Here is a 23,407-nt window from a genome sequence, read left to right as displayed (position 1 = left end):
AATTAATAAATTACTTTTTTGTTTACAAAGAAAGAAAACGAGACAATCTTACTTCCAAACTTCAGTTTCAAGTCCTAGTAATAAAATATGATCAAAGGATTGATTTTCAAAGGCCGTTCATGAACGATAGAGGTAATGGACAGTGACAATGCCTAGATAGCAAGACAATGCCCTAGTGAATGACCATATATAATATGCATATGGTCAGTGATTAAGGCCCCTCTCTACCCAAGTTAGGACCAGGGATGGCAAGACAATGGCTTTTAATGACTCAGTAGGTAGACCTATAGGTTCCCCCATACCTCCATCATTTGCTCACAAGGATGGTGAGGTTGCAGACACCACAAGAAGCTATTGAACTTGAGCGGGACCCGAACACAAGTCTGGCGATCACCAGCAGGAACGTTTCCATTAGGCCACCACAACCTTGCTGATTGAACCCATGGTTGTTCCTCCTGTATCCTTGTTGTTGTAGATCCTGTTGAGAGGCCAATTTGAATTTTCACTCGATTGATATCTGAACCTTTTTATTTCCGCCAGAATCAATTTTCCTCTCATTGTGACATTGCCAGACTTTTTCTGATGTAAAAACATTTTTTTTTCTCTTATTATACTATTTTCGTGTATTTTTTTTTTCTATCTAATATAGTAAAGTCTTTCGAAGAGGAGTGGTGATGAATATTCGTTTTCTGTAGTAATTTATTCATTTAGATTTTCATAACAATAGCGTATCGAAAAAAAATGGATAAAAAAAAGCTGCAATAAGTATTTTTTTAATTTTCTACTCATCAAATCTTGTTTTATATAAACAACCTCATTTTAAGATATTATTATAATATCTAGTTAACACTGCGATCCAACTCCTCTGCACATGACACATCAGTAAGATATGCTATTTGGCATCTAATTTTCAGTGAACGTACCAAGAAATCTGGTATTGACATTAACAATAAAAAACCATATTGTGTATTATGATATTTTTAATACTGTATTTAGTATATTTATATGCGTACTCTGCACTACAATGGCACTGTATTATAATAGTGTAAGTAGCATATAACTGGATAATGAAGGCAGAGAGTGTAAGGTTACATGGCATTTGAAAAGTCTTATCGTAGCTTCTTTAGTTTCTTTTATTATCGCAATTTCTGCTTGGCTCATTTGATTTGGCATTGCAGAGCAACTAGGATTTTTGCTTACTCAGAATTTTGCATGCATATGCAAATTATATCATTTGAAAATTAATTTATTATTTTCGTTATCACTTCTCTGACCTTTCCGAGGTACAGTATGTGGTATAATCTTATTATGCTTCTCATTCTTTCGTTAAAAGATCTGCAGACCTAAAATAAGCAAATACATAGAGTTGATTCACTGTATTTGTATTTCTTATTTTACTGTTTGAACCTCCTTGTTCACTATACATTTATTTCAAGTAAAATACATGAAAAGTGATTCACCCAAAAATGAACAGACTCAGGTCATCCATAGAATGTGGGTGCCTAACGTTTTTCATTTTGGACATCGTAAGAATAAATTTGGACACCGTCAGAATAAATTTGGGCACCGTAAGAATAAATTTGGACACCGTAAGAATAAATTTGGGCACCGTAAGAATAAATTTGGACATCGTAAGAATAAATTTGGGCACCGTAAGAATAAATTTGGACACCGTAAGAATAAATTTGAACATTGAACATTGTAAGAATAAATTTGAACATCGTAAGAATAAATATGGACATAGTAAGAATACTTCTTCCTATTCAAGTTAGAGTATTTATTCATGGAGAGAGTTAGAGCTGTCAGTACATTCATTTCATTATTCAAATATCACTGGAAACCCAATTACTGTAAGTTACCAAAGCCGCCATAACCACTTGTATAATTTGAAAATTAACGTATTGCAATGTACAATTTTCTGGGAGATATAGTATTCTCACATTAAACACTTACTGACATTTATCATTGCACTATTACTGTTTTGCTGGGCTTATAATCAACGAGATGATATGAGTGCAACATTAACCGAAGCACCAAGCAACCCCAAATGTTGTGAAGAGATTTACAGCCGTGAGCCCAAAGCCTAATTACATGCACGTTTCTTGGCTTAGGGATTTGCATTGTATCCACGACTCTTGAAGATTATTCTATAATCATTTTAATATTTTGAACGCAGAAAAACAACTGCCTGTTATCAAAGTAGAATATACTAAATTACAAGTTGAACAGTGTTCAAAAACGTTATTTGTTCATCTTTTTCTGCATGTTTGGATTAACCTCATATAAAGAACGTGATTTTTTTTTATTCGTGTATCTCATGTGTCTTGATAAAATTATATTTTATTAGTCTTTGTTTATAATGTATAAACAGGCATGTACGCAAACGTGTAATTATATATATATATATATATATATATATATATATATATATATATATATATATATATCTATATATATATATGTAAATATATATGTATATATATATATATATATATATATATATATATATATATATATACTTATGTATGTATATGTGTGCGAGTGTGTGTATGTGTATATATGTATATACACACGCATATATATATATATATATACATATGTATATATACAGTATATATATATATATATATATATATATATATATATATATATATATATATATATATATATAGTCTATGATGAATGGCTTTTTCAATTTTCAGAAGTTTCAGATTTCGAAGGAAGCATGATGAAAGCAGAAACTTAAGAATTTTGATGTCTACACATTTGTTAAGATCTGCAAGCTTTTGCGAAATCCTCTAGTCCATCATCAGAGCTAAAAATCATGAATATAAACAAATTGGTGCACGTTGACTGATAAATCTAACGGTGCAAGAATGATAATATGCAACCAAAAATTTTAATAGGTGATTTAAAATACGTTAACACTAAAATCCTTTTATGGGAATAAGAATATTATTATTATTATTATTATTAATTATATTATTATTATTATTATTATTATTATTATTATTATTATTAGCTAAGACAGGAAAAATAACTCCGTGAGAAAAGGAAATAAATTAACTACGAGAGAAGTATTGAACAATTAAAATAAAATATTTTAAGAACGGTAACATGAAAATAAATCCTTCATATATAAACTTTAAAAGGAAAGCCAGAGGACGAAAAATAAGATAGAATAGTGTGTCCGAGTATACCCTCAAGCAAGAGAAACAACCAAAAATGTAAGTTTACTAGAGCTCAGAAAAAGGCGCGAAACTTCTAACATCATAAGCACTAATCCATTCCAATTTTCCTCATTCCAGGTGGAATGTCGCGGTGACCATTCCCACCGCCATCACCACCGACACCGACATCGCCCGAGGGCCGAAGAAAGAGTTCCAATCGTGCAGAGCTTCTACGACAGTTACAGCGGACACATCTGGGGCCCCACCGACCGAACCAAGAGACAGTGGGACCCCTATGAGGAGAACGAAGTGGAAAGAGGGCCCTGGGGCCCTTGGAGTACCATCTCCTCCTGCTCGAGATCCTGTGGTGGAGGAGTAGCTTATCGCTCAAGAGAATGTCGTGGTGGCAGGTAGGTCTCCCAGACGTTGATGTTTTGCTTCAGTTCGGTACACACGTTCATACTTACATACACACACACACACACACACACACACACACACACATATATATATATATATATATATATATATATATATATATATATATATATATAGATATATATATATATATATATATATATATATGTGTGTGTGACTGTGTGTGTATATATATTATGTGTGTATAAAGAGAAACACACACACACACACACACATATATATATATATATATATATATATATATATATATATATATATATATATATATGTATATATATATATATATATATATATATATATATATATATATATATATATATATGTATAGCCTAAAAGCCTACCCCACCTAGCTTTTACCATGATCGACGTACCAGTTTGCAAACGGATTATGATGCAGATCCTTGATATCAGAAATACTGTTCATGTTCTCTGTTCTTTATCATACTTGATATTTTTCAGCTTTGCTTATGACTTGATAAGTTATTTTTATTTGTATATTTGTCAATATCTCATCTTGAAGGTTTTAGACAAAAACGTAAAATCTTATTGTTTTTTGTAAGAAAATAAGCTAACCTAAACATATATTCACAATTTTATCATAATGTAATTTTTTTCAAGGTTTAAGTGAATCCTTTATAAAATTATTAATCAGTTTCTTAATTACATCCTGCTAGTGGGGCTGTTGCATTTATCGCAATTATTTTTTCATTAATAACAAATTATTCTCATTTTCTTTACCTTTCAGCCCCGATGCTTGCAGTGGAAAATCCAAGAAATACGAATCCTGCAATGTCAACGTAAGTACTTTAGGTTACGTAGTAGTCATACATTTGGCTGTTTTATTTTATTGACTTAATGCATTATGAAGCTTTGTCATGATTGAAACAAAGAAAAATTATATATATATATAGATTGGTATCACAACTCCTTTGTGGACTTGGGTATTACTTGCAGCTGTTATTGAATGTAATGATATAATTTCTGATTTTTGTATTTTAAAATAAAGCGCCAGATTGATATTAAACTGTAATTTGAGGCTCTTTCAAAAGCCGGTAGCATTACATCTTGGCTCATCCGGCAGGATGTCCAGGAACCTGTTTAACTTGTGCTACAATATATGTACTAGTTAAATTTTGAAGATTGAGATGCAAAAATGTAGATCATTCCGCAAGTTAACTGTGAGAGTAAATGATGAGTGTCTGATTCCACTTCTAGGGTTATAAGGGATTTAAATTCAAAGCTATCTACTTTTAATAGGTGTATTGATAGATTTAGAATCAAACCCTCTTCTATTTATAAACTGTCCAACATTCAAGGCTTCAATGCACAATACTCTGTTTCATTGCATCTAGTCTAACACGCAGGGAAGTTCGTGAAAGTAATCAAGTCACGTAGCATGTCTTCTAGTCAATCTATTTGGCCATAGCAGTAGGGTGTGCTGACAAAACTGGTGATTAATTGATTGATATTGAGTTTTCTGGCCTCCTGACATCAGAGGTCATTGACGCCGATATCGTTTGTTATAAATAAAGAATAAAAGGAAATTCAATTTAAAACCATAAAAGCGAACATGTCCCTATAAAAGTTAAATAGCAATAGTTTGTAATTCGTTTAGTGAACTAAGCTAAGCTTAACAATGGCTTTGTGTTGATATTTCATTTTCAAAGTGTTCTTAGTTCCCATGCTAACTGCTTATATCATTTTGCTATGATTCTGCCATTATTAATAGATCATACTATGTTGTCAGAGATGATAACTACTAGGTTACTTGGTATATTATCATAATAGAATTTCTATCTGGATCTAGATAATGATTAAAATTTTTAGATTTCCTGCTATAGTGTCATCATCATCATCTCCTCCTACGCCTATTGACGCAAAGGGCTTCGGTTAGATTTCGCCAGTCGTCCCTATCTTGAGCTTTTAATTCCATACTTCTCCATTCATCATCTCCTACTCCGCGCTTCATAGTTCTCACCCATGTAGGCCTGGGTCTTCCAACTCTTCTAGTGCATTGTGGAACCCAGCTGAACCTTTGGTAAATTAGTCTCTCTTGTGGAGTGCGAAGAGCATGCCCTAACCATCTCCATCTACCCCTCATCATGTTTAATTAGCTGATATAATTCTAAAGCATTCGTTTTGAACGTAAACTATAGCCTATAATCATGCTCCTAGTTGCCCATTTATCTTCTTTCCTTTGAGCTAATTGTATCGCATGAAGTAATCAGCTTTGTTGAGATTCTTGGTAAAATCAAGATCGAATCTATGATTCTGATCATTAACTGTTTAGCTGATCAATCGGTAAGCCATAGATCTTGTTTGTATAAGATCATGGATAGTAGATTATAGGAGACTATTAATGATCTGATTTTGATGATTGCTTTCTTTCTGATTTATCTGGAAGGTCTTTGTAAGTTGGGATGTTAGTGATATAGATTGGTGTGATTTGAAGATAACTTTTGTTGTTGGATTGTAGCACTTGTCTAGTGATTGCATGTTAAAGATGCTTGCAATGGAATCATCTTTTTAGGATTTTCGTTTTTGGAGATGAGTGTGTTCTTGGCTCTGTTTTGTCTTGACTTCAATAGAATTTTAGGAAAGTTGTCTAGTCCATCAGTTAAATTAATTCTAAATGTGCTGATTTATATCTCAATCATTTAATGAGTTAATCAGTTGTTTGCTTTGTTGGGAGATCTACATGTGTGACATTGTAAATAAAAATGGGGAAAAGGGTTCTACATTACTTGGCTAACGAACGACACTACGTGTGTATGAAATTCTGTATAATACCTAAAGAATCATTTAGTGTCACATCTGAGCTCTGATGTCCATTAGTCTGTTTCACATTTCCCGAAATTAGCGAAGGAAAAGTATTTATTCCAAGCCCACAAAGGGCCAAGATTACTTTAGTAACAGTGTTGGAATTTTTCGTGCGTATAGTCTAGTCGAGTCTTTTCTTTTGCATCAAACTGATGTCACAACAGCAAAGTTCAAGGATGCCTCGTTGAGTCTAGAGGTTAAATTGTGTGTTTCTTGTGCATGTTTTGCTTGCAGTCAGGTGTTGCGTTTACTTGAAGTAATCTGAGTATCAAGTTTAACTTGCTATCAGAGGTCAAGAACGCCTTCTGTTCATTCATCCTTCAAATTCGTTTACTTTAAAAAAAAGAATGAATTCCTTAATCTATTTCTATTTAGTTATCACGGAGTTACTTTTTTTCTTACGTAATAGTTTTTATTCTTCCAAATGTTTATGGACTCAGTTTCCCAAAGTTTTATTGCGGGAAGTAGATAGCATCTAAGAGTTGCATTCAGTTTATCTGAAAACAACAAATAAGGACTGTGATGGATGGGACCGTCTGATGTTTCATTGAAAAACCCAAAGGAAAATAGAAAAAGTGTGTTGTGTTAGGGTAGAAAATATAACCAACCTCAGATGAAAGGGTAAACCTCTCTCTCTCTCTCTCTCTCTCTCTCTCTCTCTCTCTCTCTCTCTCTCTCTCTCTCTCTACACACACACACACACATCATAGTATCTCGGTTGGCTTGTCATGCCGTACCATTGCTGAGCCTTTTATTTGTTCTTTCATTTTGCATTAAACATTTAAAAAAGGTTTAGTCTCCAGTTGCTCTGTTTTCGTAAAATCATCCCCAGATAGTGCTTAATCAAATACGAATAAAAGTTTTTAAATAAAAATTCATCAATCCACATTAACATATATTTTATTGAATAACAAATCCACCAATTTTTTAAAGAATATTCGTAGTTTGGGATAGATTTGAACTCTATTGTAACATAAACTTGATTCCCGAATATGAAAAGGTACAGGATCACAGGAAAATTAATGCTCGTAAGGGATTTTAATTTTGTATTTTCCGTATTCTATCTAAGAATAAGGCAATGTTTAAGTGGAATAAGTTGAGAATATCTGACTGGGCAAAATTCCTCTTTTAGGTGAAGAACAGTGACCCAAGTTGTTCCTTTAGGAGAGAGGTGAAATGAAAATGGCCAATGGCTGGGAATATTTGATTTGACTTTGTCCTGTTAATTGATTGATTGATTATGAGTTATCTGGCATCCTTAGTTGTCCTGTTAAAATTTCCACTACTACTACTACTACTACTACTACTACTACTACTACTACTACTGCTAATAATAATAATAATAATAATAATAATAATAATAATAATAATCACATTAGAGAAAGAGCCTTTGTCGTATCGGATGGAAATTTAATCCATAATGTACGTACACGTAATATGAACACAAAACCATATACGTCTGGCCATTACAAGGGAACACAGGCAAGATCATATTTCTAATGTCTGTTTATTACCTATGTATCATAAAAAATCACAAACAAACGTGTACCATACACTAATGGAAAGTTGAAAATATGTGTATAATCTTGGCAATTGGATTATTCCACATTACTATAATTGACTTCGCTAATATTAGAATCTGTAGGTTAGACAGAGGAACTAGATCTCGTAGAATATCCTTGTGACAAAAAGATGTGAACAATATCTTCGCAAAGGTTCTAAATTTTTATCTCTGAAATAGCTTTGTTGGCTCTCTGTCCCTAGAAAATCAAGTGGCCACTTTCTTTTGTGTTTTTCTTTTGTTGATGTGAATGTCGAAAATAGAACTCTCTCTCTCTCTCTCTCTCTCTCTCTCTCTCTCTCTCTCTCTCTCTCTCTCTCTCTCTCTCTCTCTCTCTCTCTCTCTCTCATACACTCAAATTCACACACACACAAAAGAGACTGCAAGTGAGTATTTTTGGATACAGTTTTCGTTTTTTTTTTCTCACGTATTTACAGCTAGAATTAAATATACAGTGTACATTGGTTTAACTTGCAATAGACACACACCCTCATTCGTAAAAGCATGTTGGGCATATCTAGTTTTGGGGAAAATGTAATGAAGACGAGGAAAGCTGAAAAGATGAATCGGAAATGTTTGAGATGAACTATTTATAACTAGAGAATAGAAGTGAGCCCTAGCTCCTTTCATTTGAAGGGCATTTGTTTCGATCAGTATAAGGTATGAATTTATGTGTATATATATATATATATATATATATATATATATATATATATATATATATATATATATATATATATAGTGTGTGTGTGTGTGTGTGTGTGTAAACATACAGTATATACGCATGTATGTGTTTCTGGAAAGCCTGACAAAGTATATTGAACTCCCAAGTTGTTGGCTTCCTTTAATCTTTGTATACATTCTAAAATTTAAGTATACCTTGAACCTCGGCAATGAAAAAGTGAAAATTCTGTATCCTAGTAAATCGAGTTCTAAGAATGAACTATGAAGCACTCACATAGCTATATAAAAATCTGCAAACAAATAGACAAGAGGCATTAACAAATTTTCTTGTGTCATCTTAATTAGTTGGACTAAAACTTGCGGCTGTCTATAAAATATACTATTCCTAATCTAGATATTATTCTCTGTCAGCATCGTTCAGTTAGTTGTTTATACATGTTGCATAAAGTTTTCCATAATTCTGACTACCCTTTGCATTCGGATCTTCCCAGACTATAACCATCCTGTACGCAATAATAGGTATGCCGTTAATTCTAACAGTCTTGTCTTCACCATCATAAGGGTTAATACTGCATAGTATTCTAGAAATCTTATTCCATCTGCGACCAGATTGTGGAATGATCTTCATAATCAGGCAGTTGAATCCGTGAAACTTCAGAAGTTCAAATTTTCTGCGAATGTTTCAATGTTAGGCTGATATGTCTCTTCATAGTTTATATATGACATATATTTTAACGTTGTTGTTTAACATGCTTATCATAAAATGAAAAACAACGTTACTTCTCATATAGTTTATTTATTTCCTTATTTCCTTTCCTCTCTGGGCCACTTATCCTTTTTTGAGCCCCTGGGCTTGTGGCATCCTGCTTTTCCAATTAGGGTTGTGGCTTGGTAGTATTAATAACAATTATCTGTTTTTCTTAGACGCATCTTCAAGTAGTAGGTCTAATCCTGTGTCTAGGTTAGATCTCTCACTTTTCCACCGTCTCTTTTTTTCATTTTCTCCTCTGTTGTATGTCTATATTTTGGTCCATTATTCTCTTCATAAAAAATAGATTTTCAAAAAACAATTGAAAATATATTTTTCTTCTCCCTGTTTTCTACAGGAAATTATGGAAATCTATTTTTTATGTATTGAGATATTATTTTCTGTGAATACGAAATTAAACTTACGAGTCGTAAACAGAATTAGAATCCTTGGAGATTTCACGTCCCAATGTTTCATATAATATGTTTCTGCGTATAACAAATTCTTATTTAAACACTCGTGCCTGTGCGTATACGCATATACGCATGCACATCTGACGTCACACTTTGCTTGTTTGTAATTCTCATATACACGGGTTAAGGCTCCAGCTGTCATCCTCATCAGCAATGAAAATAAAAGTATAATTCTTATGATTCACTATTCTTAATAAGATGATTGCCCTTATTAGTAACTGGAAACTACCTAACTCTCATCTTACATTTTACAATAAGTGATGATGATCTATTAATTTTTCAGCAGGTTTATTTAATTCTATTTTTATATCAGGTTATTTGTATTCTCATCTCCACTGCCTCATCCTTCGGGTTTTTTTTTTTTCTCTTTTTTTTTTTAATAATGTTGACTCACTTTAGTCCCATTGTCTCCAAAGTTGTGCAGAATTATCTCTGTGCCAAGAAGTAGAGGCTCTATCTTCATTTTCAATAATCAAATTTACCTCGTAACAAAGTATTGAAGCATATTTTCTATTCTTGTATAGATAATTTTCCATTGAAAAGTCATATAGGAGTAATTACTTTTTTTTTTTTAATGTTGATTATCGCTAGTCTTGGTGTTCTCCCTGTTTTTTTTTTTTTTTTTTTTTTTTTTTTTTTTTTTTTTTTTTTTTTCTTATAAATCTTAGGATGTGTGACCTCACCCAAGTGTTTCCCATCTATTTTCTTGTTTGTTTATTTTAACGAGTCGTGCATACATTATGAGTCAAGGCATGGTATTCGATTTCTTTTAAGAGTGAATGCAATATAATCGGGTTCATGAAAATGTTACATTTTTTTTTTAACTCTGGCATAATTTTTTTTATGTTTGTTTCAGATCAGCTCTGAATCATACTGAAGATATATATTTTGCTGCACAAGTGTCTATAGTCATTTCATGTGTAATTATTTATCTCTTTCTTTTATACAGCCGTGTCCATCAGGGTCCAAAGACTACAGAGAAGAGCAGTGTGCGCGATTTAACAATGTTCCATTTGAAGGAAAATATTATAAGTGAGTAACGCAATTCTATACAACGTCTTGAGTTCAGTTAATTAATTCCAGTATTCTATATATGTGCATCGCTTTCTACAATATCAGTGTATATTTTGTTGTCTGTCGAAAGCCTTTGTCTTGTTTCAATCTTGGTCATTTCTCTTCAAACTAAGTCTGCGTTGTCATTTCTTTTCTTCAGTTTTTAATATTCTTCATTTTACAAGTGAAAATTATTTCTTTTTATTTGATTTACTGGATCTCGCAAATTATGCCGAGTGTTAATTTAAAATGAAATTGACTGTTTACATTCATAAGGCAAAAAAAAATCAATAATAAGGAAAAAAAAAAAAGTTTTTGTGATCTTCAAAACAGAGCCCTCGTTTTTCTACATTGCGTCATATGCTTTCATAGTTAAGATATTTGATACGTTTGTTACTTCAACTCCCTCAGTTCAGTTCCTATAACAAAAGTAATCGTTTATCCTAATTCTGTAACAACAATTCTTAGAAACAGTTCTTAGTTGAAAGTCAAAGTTTTAAGAAATAGAATGTTCCCAATTGTATATACATTTCAGTTTCTTTCTTCGTTAAGCATTTTATTTAGATAAAGTTTAAGGTTACAGTCTCTACCGGTGCCTCAACCCTGTGTTGACAATCATATAGTTCTTTTGTTTTTCTTTTTATATACATTTAGTGTTGTGAAGAATTAATATTATCTTGCTGATCTCAATTGCTGGACTTTTCATTTTCGTACTCTTTGTTGCTTTTTGTGTAATCATACTTAGCGCTTTTACCGTCCTCTTTCGCTAAAGTATAAGTTTGTGAACGCCAAAATATGTGTATGTCCCATCCAATAATCGTATTCAGCTTCTGTGTAGCTTCTTTATGTTCCTTTTCTGATCCAAGCGTTTGTTCCTTCCATTTATTATTTTGTCTCTGAAACTGATGTTCATAATATTGTGAATTCACTCCACAGTTGGGTGCCATATCTGGACGATCCTGCGAAATGCGAGCTGAACTGCCAACCAGAAGAGCAGAGGTAGTACAGTCTAAGTAACTGCTCTCTCAAACTCACCCTCTTATTTTCGCCTAACCAAGAAACGTGGGAGCCTTTAAAATTAATAATAAATAGTGGTTGTTTATCAGTGTGCATGATCTAATGGTCTAAGTTTCTAGTGACAGGAAATCAATATACAGTAAACATTTTTTTCCAATGAACAGTATCAGAGGAACCTATTTTAGCTGAAAATACACACAAAATGTATCTTTCAGTTAGAATGTGGTGATTACCTGGTGATTTAACTGTCAGGATTATTGACCAGGATTTCAGTAATCATTCTATTGGTGATTTTTTTTTTCATTATAAAAACCTGTCACTAGTACTTATTAAACAAGGTAAAAGGGTTAAGCATGTTCTTCCTCTTTCAGGTACGTGGTGTCGTTATTAAGGGAAGTAAAATACAATTAAGTTTGGCCTCTTCTAATCACTCTTTCTCCCTCCAGGTTGCTTAGAAGTACAACTTTTATAATCGTTAAGCTGCATTACTGTAAAGAAAAGAGAAATATCCTAAATATTTATGATAAATCCAAGACAAACTTTAACAATTAAGAATTTTTTATTTTGGCTTATTTTCAACAAGTCTTGATTTTGCCCCCCTTTTTTTAATTCTATCTTATTTTACCTGTTAGTCAGTTTTTTTTTTTTCTTTTTTGGCCTACCCCTAGGAAAACGACTCGTGTGATACTAAACCATATGTTATAATTGAATTGTGTGAGGCATATTCATTTAACACCCAACTAAAATGTAGTTTTACATGAAGAATTAGAAAATTAGATGTAACAGTAGTCCCTAACAAGAAAGAGCTTTTTCAGATTCCCTTGCATGTGTTACAAAACATGTAACGGAGTAAGAGGTAGTTAGATGTCTGAAGATACTATTATGGGATCATTTTGCATGAATTTTCTAAAGCCAGATATATTTGTTTTCTCGGATTTTGGGCCAATAACCCCACCCCAATCCCTTAACTGTTATTGTATTTTGTCCTTTTTGTTATATTAGAGGATTTATCTTGATTTTTTTATATATAGATCTGCGAATTTCAAGATAACCTAATAGATACTTCTCTGGTAAAATTTTCAAATTTTTTCTTTTTTACTTTATATGTTATAAATTTGGAATTTTTTTTTTTTTTTGATCATTTTCTAAAAAATAGGCATAACGTATCTTTTTGGAGAATATATCGATAATTGAGTTGTTGAAAATATGAAGAACTAACGTTATTCTTAGCATTCGGTGTTTGTGAGAAGACTTCTGTTAATAGAGTGTTCTATTAACTCTGTGTTAAATGATTGTATGTACTACAGCAATAACAGGGTGCTTATATCTTATGTAGTTCAGAGGTGACAGAAGGGACTTCATTCATGATGAGCACTGGATATTAGCATCCCTTTCACGTAAGTTAACGTAAGATTAAAAAACCGTAGCTCTTCAAGAGATGACTTTTTTCCAATAAAGCCAAGGTAGCACTAACATTCTTTTATAACCACAGCTGGGTACCCTACCTCAAGGCACCGAAGAAATGCGAGCTGAACTGCCAACCAAAAGGAGAACGGTTCTATTATCGCCATGCTCCCAAGGTGGTCGACGGAACGCCCTGCGATGTGGAGGGACTCGACATCTGTGTTGATGGACGATGCATAGTAAGTCGTCTTACTTCTTGTGTTGTGTGTGAGGAAATTTGTAAATATATGAATTTGCATAAGCATCTCGGTTTATATATATATCTCTCTCAGTGGATGTCTTTGTATGTGATCGAAAACACATATGTTATTGAACTTTTTATCACATCATTATCATTTTGTGGAAATGTAAGACCCCTCAAGGATGGTGTAGTATGAGATAGGCACAGTGAAGTGTGAAAATCTTTATTATTATTTTACCTCTTGGTGGCAGATATTTTCTGCTGTAAGTACAGCTTCAGTTAAAGTTGCATTTATTCCCTCTTATATATTATTATGTCATTTAAGATTATAATACAAATTTATACAAGTTTCATATTCCTTTTTTCCATCTTTAGAAATAACAACTTTTAACCATATTTTATCTATCCCTTTTAGGTCTTGCTCTAGATCGAGGATTTTGCTGGTAATTGTAGAGTTTTTTAGGAATATCATGTTTTGAGACGTGTTATCTGGAATAGAGTATTGTATTTCAAATGAAAAACAAAAAATGAAAAATGCATTGATTTTTATTGTTTGTAAATCTGAAGTAAAGATATCAGTATCACTTGACGATAGAATTTATTTACAATGTAATATATCGGAAAAAACTGAAAAGATCAACTAAGAGTTTGTGTCATTTAGACTCTTTGACATTTGGTCAATGAACATATCCAGGTGCAGAACATTTTAGATCTATTTATAATTTAGTTTACCTTTCATTGCGAAGGGCTAACTATTTTGGATTTTTTATGCATTCATTAAAACTAAATAAAAGAAAGGCATCTTTCTTTTACAGTACCTCCATTACATTTTTGGATCTTTTATATAAACATTAAAACTATATTAAAACTATATATATATATATATATATATATATATATATATATATATATATATATATATATGTATGTATATGTATATATATATATATATATATATATATATATATATATATATATATATATATACCCTTAGAATTTCTGGTATAACGAAATTTACCATGTCTTTCTTCAATAACGTCTGAATACTTTTTTGTAGAAAAAGAGCTGGCTGTCAAGAAATTAGCTAGGTTTAATGTATAAAGCTTTAGAATTAAATTCAATGCCATCAGTCTTGAAATTTCTGAAAAAGAAACATTTAACTCTGTAGACTTTGATACAACATCTTTCAGGCTATTATATTAAAACTTGTGATCGAAATTATTTCATTTTATAGGCCTCCATAATTAATGTTATAAATATTCTCAAAAAATAACATTATGATACACAATTGAGCCTTCTAATCCTGTGGTGGAACACAACCGATTGTAGTCAAATGTTTTTTTTTTTTATATTTTACATCAATATTTCCAGCTAGAATTTTGAATTGAATTAAAGTTTGTTTAATCTTAACGTCTTGCAGCCAGTAGGATGCGATAAGATTCTGGGATCAACAGCCAAAGAAGACAAGTGCAGGGTGTGTGGTGGAGACGGGTCTACTTGCAATACCATCACAGGCGAGTTCACAAAGGAAATTCTAACTCAAGGATACAACGACATCGTCCTCATACCAGCAGGGGCCACCAACATCTATGTTGAAGAACGAAGAGCTTCAAACAATTATTTGGGTAAGGAAACATCAGAAAACGGTACTCATGTTGCAGATACACATGTGCCTATTTATTCCCGAAACAATGATGACATTTCCATTATAATCTCATTCTTCTTCGACTAAAGCTTTTCCCGCTATGTAGGGTCGCTATTTCTAGAGAGCTGCTTCCAATTTCTTCTATCTCCGATGTCCTCCACTGTGAGATCTTTCTCCTCCTATCCGCTGTTACACACTCCATCCACCTTCTCTTTGGTCTCCTCCTCCTCCCCCTACCTGGAACCTCCATTATAATCTCATTATACAACAAAATTTAGGAACCATAGTTCATTTTTTTTTCTTATAGTTTTCACTAATTTCTCCTGTTTTCTTTCATAAAGCTGTCAGGAATATGACCGGATACTTCTATCTAAATGGGAATTGGAGAATCGACTTCCCACGCGCCATGCAGTTTGCAGGTACAACTGTCCACTACGAGAGGAAAGCGAATGGAGGAGGTATATTTGCTCCGGAAATCTTGCGTGCTAAAGGACCTACTACAGAAAACCTCATCATTGTTGTGAGTGATTTAATTATTTAGTAATTCCTCCTGGCGGTTACTGGAAATATTAAAAAAAAAAAAAAAAAAAAAAAAAAAAAAAAAAACTCTAATTCGTCAGACAATTGTGTGTTTTTTGTGACAATTTCCATTGTCTGATATTTGGCAATAACAAACAGGGATTTTCACTAAGCTAATAATATGCGGGGGAGTTTTTATTAGTATAGTAATATTAAAGTACATTCATATTAAATCATAGGAGATTCTTGCTCAATACGCTATTATTGCAAGTTATATTTTCTCTAAGCTATCAATTCACAGGTTGATATTCACATACAGAGCAGGGCGGAATTATTTAGTGAACATTAAGTTATATAAGATATATAAAAGTGACACCTGCATCAGTATTTTTGCATTTATTTTGTTCCAGATGCTGTATCAAGAAGTAAATCCCGGCATTACGTATGAATACAGTGTTCCACAGGAAATAACTCAAGCCGAAGCGGAGACCTATGACTGGTGGTATGGGACTTACGGAGATTGTTCTGTAACGTGTGGAGGAGGTGAGCTTAATACAGGCCGCATTTCTGTGCTTTTGAGCTTTTGATTCCAACAAATGTAATCGTTCTGAAAAAAAAAAAAAATCTTGTTACTATTATGTTGAATTCCAAATTTCATATACACCAATCGTATTAATTTGTCATATATTCTTTGAAAGCTGTTGCCTATTTCATTGAATTTCTTTTAGAAATATAGTCCACGAACATACCAGTTTAGCAAAATATCTATCCTCTCCGTGTTGTCTGTAGAATATGAAGCTGAAGAGCTTCAGTTGAATTTTGTAGAATATAGTTTTTTAAGCTTTGTTTTGATTTGTTCTAGGCCACATGACACGAAATGTGAGCTGTGCTCGGACAAGCGACTTCGAACCTGTGGCTGAATACCTTTGCGATCCCAGACTGAAACCCGAAGTGAACACTACATGTAATGAGCATCCTTGCCAAGCCAGGTAGGAAGTTTGGTCTTGTATTATGTCTAGGCTACATTAGTTTCTTTCAAATACACTTGCTGAGATCTAAGATAACATTTATGAAAGTAGTTTATTATTATTATTATTATTATTATTATTATTATTATTATTATTATTATTATTATTATTATTATTATTATTAATTAGGAGATTAACCAGCCCAATGAGTCAAACTCGACTCTTATAGAGCTGGTCCGATTAGCATGGGAAGAAAAATATTTATATTAATGATAAATGAATAAGACTTAGTCCAGTAATAAGGTTTTTGGGAATACAGGTGGCAGATGGGAGACTGGACCCCATGTACGACATCTTGCGGCACAGCTGGCTGGCAGTTCCGCCATGTGTTCTGTGGCCAAAACTTTGCAGAAGGACGTCTCTCTATTGTTGATTCGACAATTTGTGAACACCATGACCCCCACCCACAGACAGTGAGGCAATGCAATACACAAGAAGAATGTGCTTCATGGCACGTAGGATCTTGGACACCTGTAAGTATGGTGTGAATTTTTGTTCATAAGCTTATAGCAACCTGAGTTTGAGAAATGAAACTGTAGCCAAATTCATAAAAAAATTATTTCATACGGAAGATAATACTGCTGAAGAAAATAGTATAGACAAAGCTTATTTTCATATTCATCTCGTATTAAGACAGTGGAGCTTTTACATGCTGTTGTGCTGAAAAAGAGAATGAAGTTCAATTGAGATTTTGGATCACAAAATATGTATTTCGGGATAAACTGAATATTTTGTTTTCCTTTTAGTGCAATAAACTTTGTGGCATTGGACGTCAGCAACGAAGAGTTCAATGTCATGTAATAAGGGATGGCGAAGTGACCGAGTTAGAAGATGATCAATGCCAAGAGGAGAAGCCAGAGACAGAAAGAACTTGTGAAAATATTCCTTGTGGTGGAGTAGACTGGGTTGCTTCAGATTGGACAGGAGTAAAGTTTAATTCTACTTTTTCCATAAATCTAATATCGGAGTTTTACAAATTTTAATGTAAAAACATTTGAATCATATAGTAATAATAATTGACCATACACATTATTATTGTAAACTGTCTTTTCAGAAGTGAATGTCATCTCACACATTGTCTTTTTTTTCAGTGTGATAATGGATGTGGTTTAGAACAAGAATCAAGATCAGTGTTATGTGTGAGTAACAAAGGAAAAGTTGTGGATGAAGATTTCTGTTCACTTGACCGTATGCCAGATATCAAAAGGGTTTGCAACCTGAGCACCATCTGTGAATTCCGTTGGTACGCTTCAGAATGGAGTGAGGTATGTAATTGACTTTCTAATACAAATGAAAGTCTTGCTAATTATTATTATTATTATTATTATTATTATTATTATTATTATTATTATTATTATTATTATTACTTGCTAAGCGACAACCCTAGTTGGAAAAGCAGGATGCTATAAGGCTAAGGGCTTCAACAGGGAAAATATTATTATTATTATTATTATTATTATTATTATTATTATTATTATTATTATTATTATTATTATTACTTGCTTAGCGACAACCCTAGTTGGAAAAGCAGGATGCTATAAGGCCAAGGGCTTCAACAGGGAAAATAGCTCAGCGAGGAAAGGAAACAAGGAAATACGTAAATTATAAGAAAAGTAATTAACAATTAAAATAAAATATTTCAAGAACAGTAACATTAAAATGAATATTTCCTACATAAACTAAAAACTTTAACCAAACTAGAGGAAAAAAAATGAAATAGAAGTGTGCCTGAGTGTACCCTCAAGCAAGGGAACTCTAACCCAAGACAGTGGAAGGCCATGGTACAGAGGCTATGGCACTACCCAAGACTAGTGAAAAATAGTTTGATTTTGGAGTATCCTATCTTAGAAAAGCTGCCTACCATAGCTAAATTGTTTATTTTTAGGATATAAAGCTTTTAACAAATTTAATAAAGTAAAGTACAGAAAATTAACACACTCGTAAACTTGAAATTTAAGATTTCAAAATGATTTCTTCAGTTCATACTGTCTGCGGTATAGACAACCATTTTCCTTCAAGTATTTTAAGTAGATATCGAAGGTCCACTAGAAATCGTACAAGGTTTATAAGGATATAATGAAAGAACCATTTTCACTTACGGTAACACCAAGACTGTATCTTTTACCTGTACATTATTTTAAAAGTAGGCAAGTTTAATGGATTTTATCTTCAGTGGCTTTTATCATCTTAGTAAATGTGGAATAATATTATAGGTTTTTTATTTTCTATTTAAGATGCTTTTAATAAAGTCTTGTATAGTTTTAACTATTTAAATACTGTATATAATTGTAAATTACATTATATTTTAATATTACTTATAGATGGTTAGATGTAAAATAATGTGATAGAAGGCTGACTTTATATAGCGCTTCCACGTAGCTATAAACGTTACTTATGATGAGAATCATGATGTGCCATATTTGAAATGTTTATGATATAAAGTTTTTTATTTATTGATTCATAGCCCTCGTAGATGCTTTTCCTCTTCCTCAATGATATGTTATTTTTTCAATCACGAGAGTCAGAACTTTTCTTATCCAGCTCATTCAAATTTGGACTGGATTTATGTTTTGTAAATTGCTTTATTTTGATCCTGGAACATTGTTTGGAACACCCTCTCATTCTCGATATTTTTTAAAGCTGCTCCTGCAGATCCATTAATTTTGAAACCGGATATCGTTCTTAGGGCAAGGGCAATGGCGTTGTATGTAATTTAGATTGCGTCCTTTTGGAATTGTGAATTAGAAATAACTGGAAACTTTTTGGGGAAAGTTCACACAACAGATATGGCCAAGCTTACTTCCGCCCTGTTGTATCCTCTACAGTATATCTAAAATGGACTTAACCCTTTGAGCATCAAGCCCCAGGCCTTCTTTTACTTTATAACATTTATTATCGTATAGCTGTATAGATGCCCTTTCCATTGACTATACTGTTAAATATTTTGTGAAATTTTCATGTACGTAATTAACAAAAGGAGAAAAAAATACAAATGTCTCTGAAGGGAGTAAAAAACTTGTACGTAGAATACGTCAAATGCCACTCAAGGTATTCTGTCATGGAACGTAGTTTTCATGATTGTCCTTCTCATTATTTCCATTCTGAATTTTAGGAAGGCAGATTATCTTATTTTATTAAGCAATATGACTCTTGTTTAATAATTTCTAATAATATATTGTCTTCTCTTTCTTATAAACAGCATGGTCATTGGCATTTCTTGATATGATAAAATTCTCTTTATCTTCCCCCACATTCTCTCTATCCAGACGCCCTCACATCTCTTTTCATGTGAAAAATATATAATATATAATATTAGGAAGAAGACAAAGATTAATTTACCCTATTTGTATTTTCATCTTATTTGGATCTGTTTGGCTGTCATGGTCTTTAACAGAATAAAATGAACCTTTTTCATAATTAGTTCTCCATTCTGTTGTATGTCGTATTTCCATTAGATTTTTTTTTATTGTTTAATGATGGTTTTAAACATGCCTTAAAAATAGTGACTCATTTCTAACTATTAATATTTTTTAATCCTATTTTCAAGACATTCTGCATCATTCATGATGCAATTTGTAAGTTGTGTAATTGTGATTATCATCTTACATTAAGAAATTCCTTTTCTGTATAATCTTTAAATGAATGTCACTTACACTTCCTTATTCTTTTTCATTCCCCTTAGTGCTCATCAGAATGTGGCGAAGGGGTCAAGACCCGCCATGTTATGTGTGGCAAGAGAGACGGGGACAGTGTGGAGTCAGTGCCAGAAGTCAACTGCGACAAAGAAACTCGCTTCATTAGCACTGAAAAGTGTAATGGCACCGGAAAATGCGAAGGAAACTGGTTTGCTGGACCTTGGAGCCGTGTAAGTAAATTTTTATATTTCTCCATTTTGTTTTCATTTGAATGATATCCTGTATTTTCTTTAACAAGTCACTCTATGTTTGAGTTATTAAAAATAAGATAAAAACAAAGGATTGTGTGAATTTTGAATAGGTAGAATGAATTATCCATCATACAAAATTCATTGGAGTTTTAATTTTCCAAATGGCTCCCTTAAACACTGGGATTTGTAACATCTGTATTACCTTATACTGTAAACACTAAGTCATCCCTGATGAGGTAAAAATTATTTTATTCTCAAATGTGTTATTGTATGATCTTGATTTCCAGTGCACGAAAGAGTGTGGTGGAGGAACCAAGCATCGTAAGATCTTCTGCTATGTTGGTAATAAACAGGCAACAGCAAGGCAATGTGACGGCAATATCATTCCTTACTCCATCGAAACATGTAATAATACACCATGTGGAGAAGGTAAAGTATCATATCTGATTTAAAATCGGTTTTGTAAAGTAAGCAAATTTAGATGACATTTGGGTTTTTACTTTATCCTTTGTTTCATAATGATTGTCTGTGTCCCAGATATCATCAGGGTAACATACACATGGAATTTCCTCCTATTACAATATGATAAGAATCCGCTTTATTGCATTCTTTACTTTGGTTTGGCTCTAAAAGAAGGTAGAAAAAAATTATTTTGTTATGAATTTTGCATATATTAATGTGAAAAAGTAACTTTTATGTTAAAAAGATGCTGTATTCATTTTGATTCCCCTTTACTCGGGGAACTTAAGAAATCAATAATTTACTAGTTTTGTTGTAACCCTCAGCAGTCAAATCTACTTGTAATTATAAAGGATATGGAAGCAATATATCTAAATGAAATGTTCTTTCATCTTCTTTGTTGGTGTAATGCATTTAGAATTTGATATATCAAACGACAAGAAAGTAGATCATTTATTTATTATATCCTCTTACTAAGCTTCTGAATATATATTTAACTTTCTTTGGAATATATATAGATACTTTTTGTTTTACTATATCCTCGAATCACCATCTCATTTGGATCATTTAATGTTGATAATAGAGAACCTTTACATTTAAACATGTTTGATAATCATTTGTTAATCATGTTTAAAACCAGTCGTTATAAAGTAGAATTCTGAACATGTAACATGTAATGATAGAAGCTTTATGTTTATCCTCTTCACACCTGAGTTTTACATTTTATATAAATATTTGTGATTACAATTTCTAGAACGAACTCTGGAAATTATGAATAGCTGTGCTTAATCTGGTGAAATACAGTATGAATAACTGCACTGTTGTGCACTGCCCTCTTTTTGCCCCAGTTTTACAGTAGATTCAATAGAAAAACATAAGATCCAGTTGAAGGTTTTGAAACCTTTTGTAGTTTGTTCCTAATATTGGAAATGGAGCAAGCCTTGTTTTAAATGTTATTCTCTCTTTTGGCTTTATTTTTAAAGCCCTCTGCCACCTCAAAAAAAAGACTATTTTAGATAAACATCTTTTTACCAAGAGGATTCTACTGTACTAGCATGACTTCTTCTACTCCCTGGATACTTTGATTGCCATAGTCTGCTACGGAAGAACATATAGGTGTTTCAAGGGCTAATTCTGAAATGTGTTCTCTGCTAAGGCTTTGAAAAGTAAAATTTTCTGTGTTCTGTTCCTAACTTCTCCTTGCTTACAATTTCTATAGCAGTTTTATTTTGGACTAGGCAGTAACTTTAAATTTTTTCTTCTCTTTGCAATGCTCCTAAAAATAGAAATGATCTTTTTTGAATTTCCCATTACCAGAATTACTTATGAAAAGTGACAAAGTTTTCAGAAAAAAAACTCAGTTTTAACATTATTATTTGTTTACTTTAGATAACCTTCTGGAACCTGACAGCAAAGATGATGGTGACTCAGATGAGGCATGTTCAAGTGGAGATGATATGAAAGAGGTAATGTTTTTTTCACTATTTTCAGTTTATTTATACTTTACTCATTATCATTAATTTGTTGATTTGTAAAACAATTTTTTCTGCAGTGAACTAAAACTACTTCAAATTAGGTGATTTAAGGGTTAAAACTGTTTTGTTAAATTTAAGTTTTATTCATATGATTTTACTATATCTAGCTCTTAGAATTTTTGACCCAGTACATTTTATTACCTTAAAAATGGTTTTTAATTGCTATCACATACTTCCAAAATATCAGACTAGGAACACTAAGATTACAATTGAGAATTTAGGGTATGGTCACTTTTTATCAAAAACTTTACAATTGAAATTTGAATTAATTTTTTTCTGGTGTCGTAGGGGCCAATAATATTAACCCCTTGAAAATTTTACTCGACCAGAAGATTACTTAGTTTCCAGTTTAAAAGATTAGAATTAAAGGACATTCAAAACTCTATTACTGTATAAACCCACACATATTTATATGTTCTCTACCTATCCCTATTCATTTATTACCTTCTCTTTTCCTTACTTTTGCATTAAATTCTTTGGAAGAATGTTCAATATGAATGCTCATGTATTTTGAATGATACAAATAATAATGACCGCATAATATTTTAGAATGACTGAACCAATTTTGGTATCTGCATTCATAAGAAACTTTGACATGCTATTTTTTACTCATAAGATATTTCTAATGAATCCACAGTTGAGCACAAGGAAGTATCCTAATGCAGGTTTAAAAACCCTCAGTTTAAGAAAGTTTTTGACCAACAGTTAATAGCAGATCACGTATAA

The 23,407-nt window shown here is 32.3% G+C and overlaps 1 protein-coding gene across 9 annotated transcripts in view; it reads left to right on the top strand.

Annotated features, from left to right (window-relative positions):
- The window catches only part of Ppn (Papilin), a 359,463-nt gene that overhangs the window by 277,253 nt on the left and 58,803 nt on the right, over window positions 1–23,407 (top strand). For 7 of the 9 annotated variants that reach the window (XM_068378579.1, XM_068378577.1, XM_068378576.1 and 4 more), the window contains exons 3-17: window positions 3,309–3,580; window positions 4,354–4,405; window positions 10,844–10,926; window positions 11,884–11,946; window positions 13,457–13,607; window positions 15,030–15,234; window positions 15,596–15,774; window positions 16,184–16,316; window positions 16,636–16,762; window positions 17,061–17,274; window positions 17,548–17,727; window positions 17,893–18,066; window positions 20,484–20,666; window positions 20,975–21,116; window positions 22,536–22,612. In XM_068378579.1, the coding sequence (XP_068234680.1) occupies window positions 3,309–3,580; window positions 4,354–4,405; window positions 10,844–10,926; window positions 11,884–11,946; window positions 13,457–13,607; window positions 15,030–15,234; window positions 15,596–15,774; window positions 16,184–16,316; window positions 16,636–16,762; window positions 17,061–17,274; window positions 17,548–17,727; window positions 17,893–18,066; window positions 20,484–20,666; window positions 20,975–21,116; window positions 22,536–22,612 (2,235 nt within the window). The remainder of the gene's footprint in view (window positions 1–3,308; window positions 3,581–4,353; window positions 4,406–10,843; window positions 10,927–11,883; window positions 11,947–13,456; window positions 13,608–15,029; window positions 15,235–15,595; window positions 15,775–16,183; window positions 16,317–16,635; window positions 16,763–17,060; window positions 17,275–17,547; window positions 17,728–17,892; window positions 18,067–20,483; window positions 20,667–20,974; window positions 21,117–22,535; window positions 22,613–23,407) is intronic. The other 2 variants (XM_068378581.1, XM_068378575.1) reach the window with 1 other exon arrangement.

Source organism: Palaemon carinicauda, chromosome 8 (genome assembly GCF_036898095.1).
Source record: "Palaemon carinicauda isolate YSFRI2023 chromosome 8, ASM3689809v2, whole genome shotgun sequence".
Classification (NCBI taxonomy): Eukaryota; Metazoa; Arthropoda; class Malacostraca; order Decapoda; family Palaemonidae; genus Palaemon; species Palaemon carinicauda.
The sequence above is the reverse complement of the archived record's forward strand: the minus strand, read 5'-3'. Positions and strand labels throughout refer to the sequence as shown.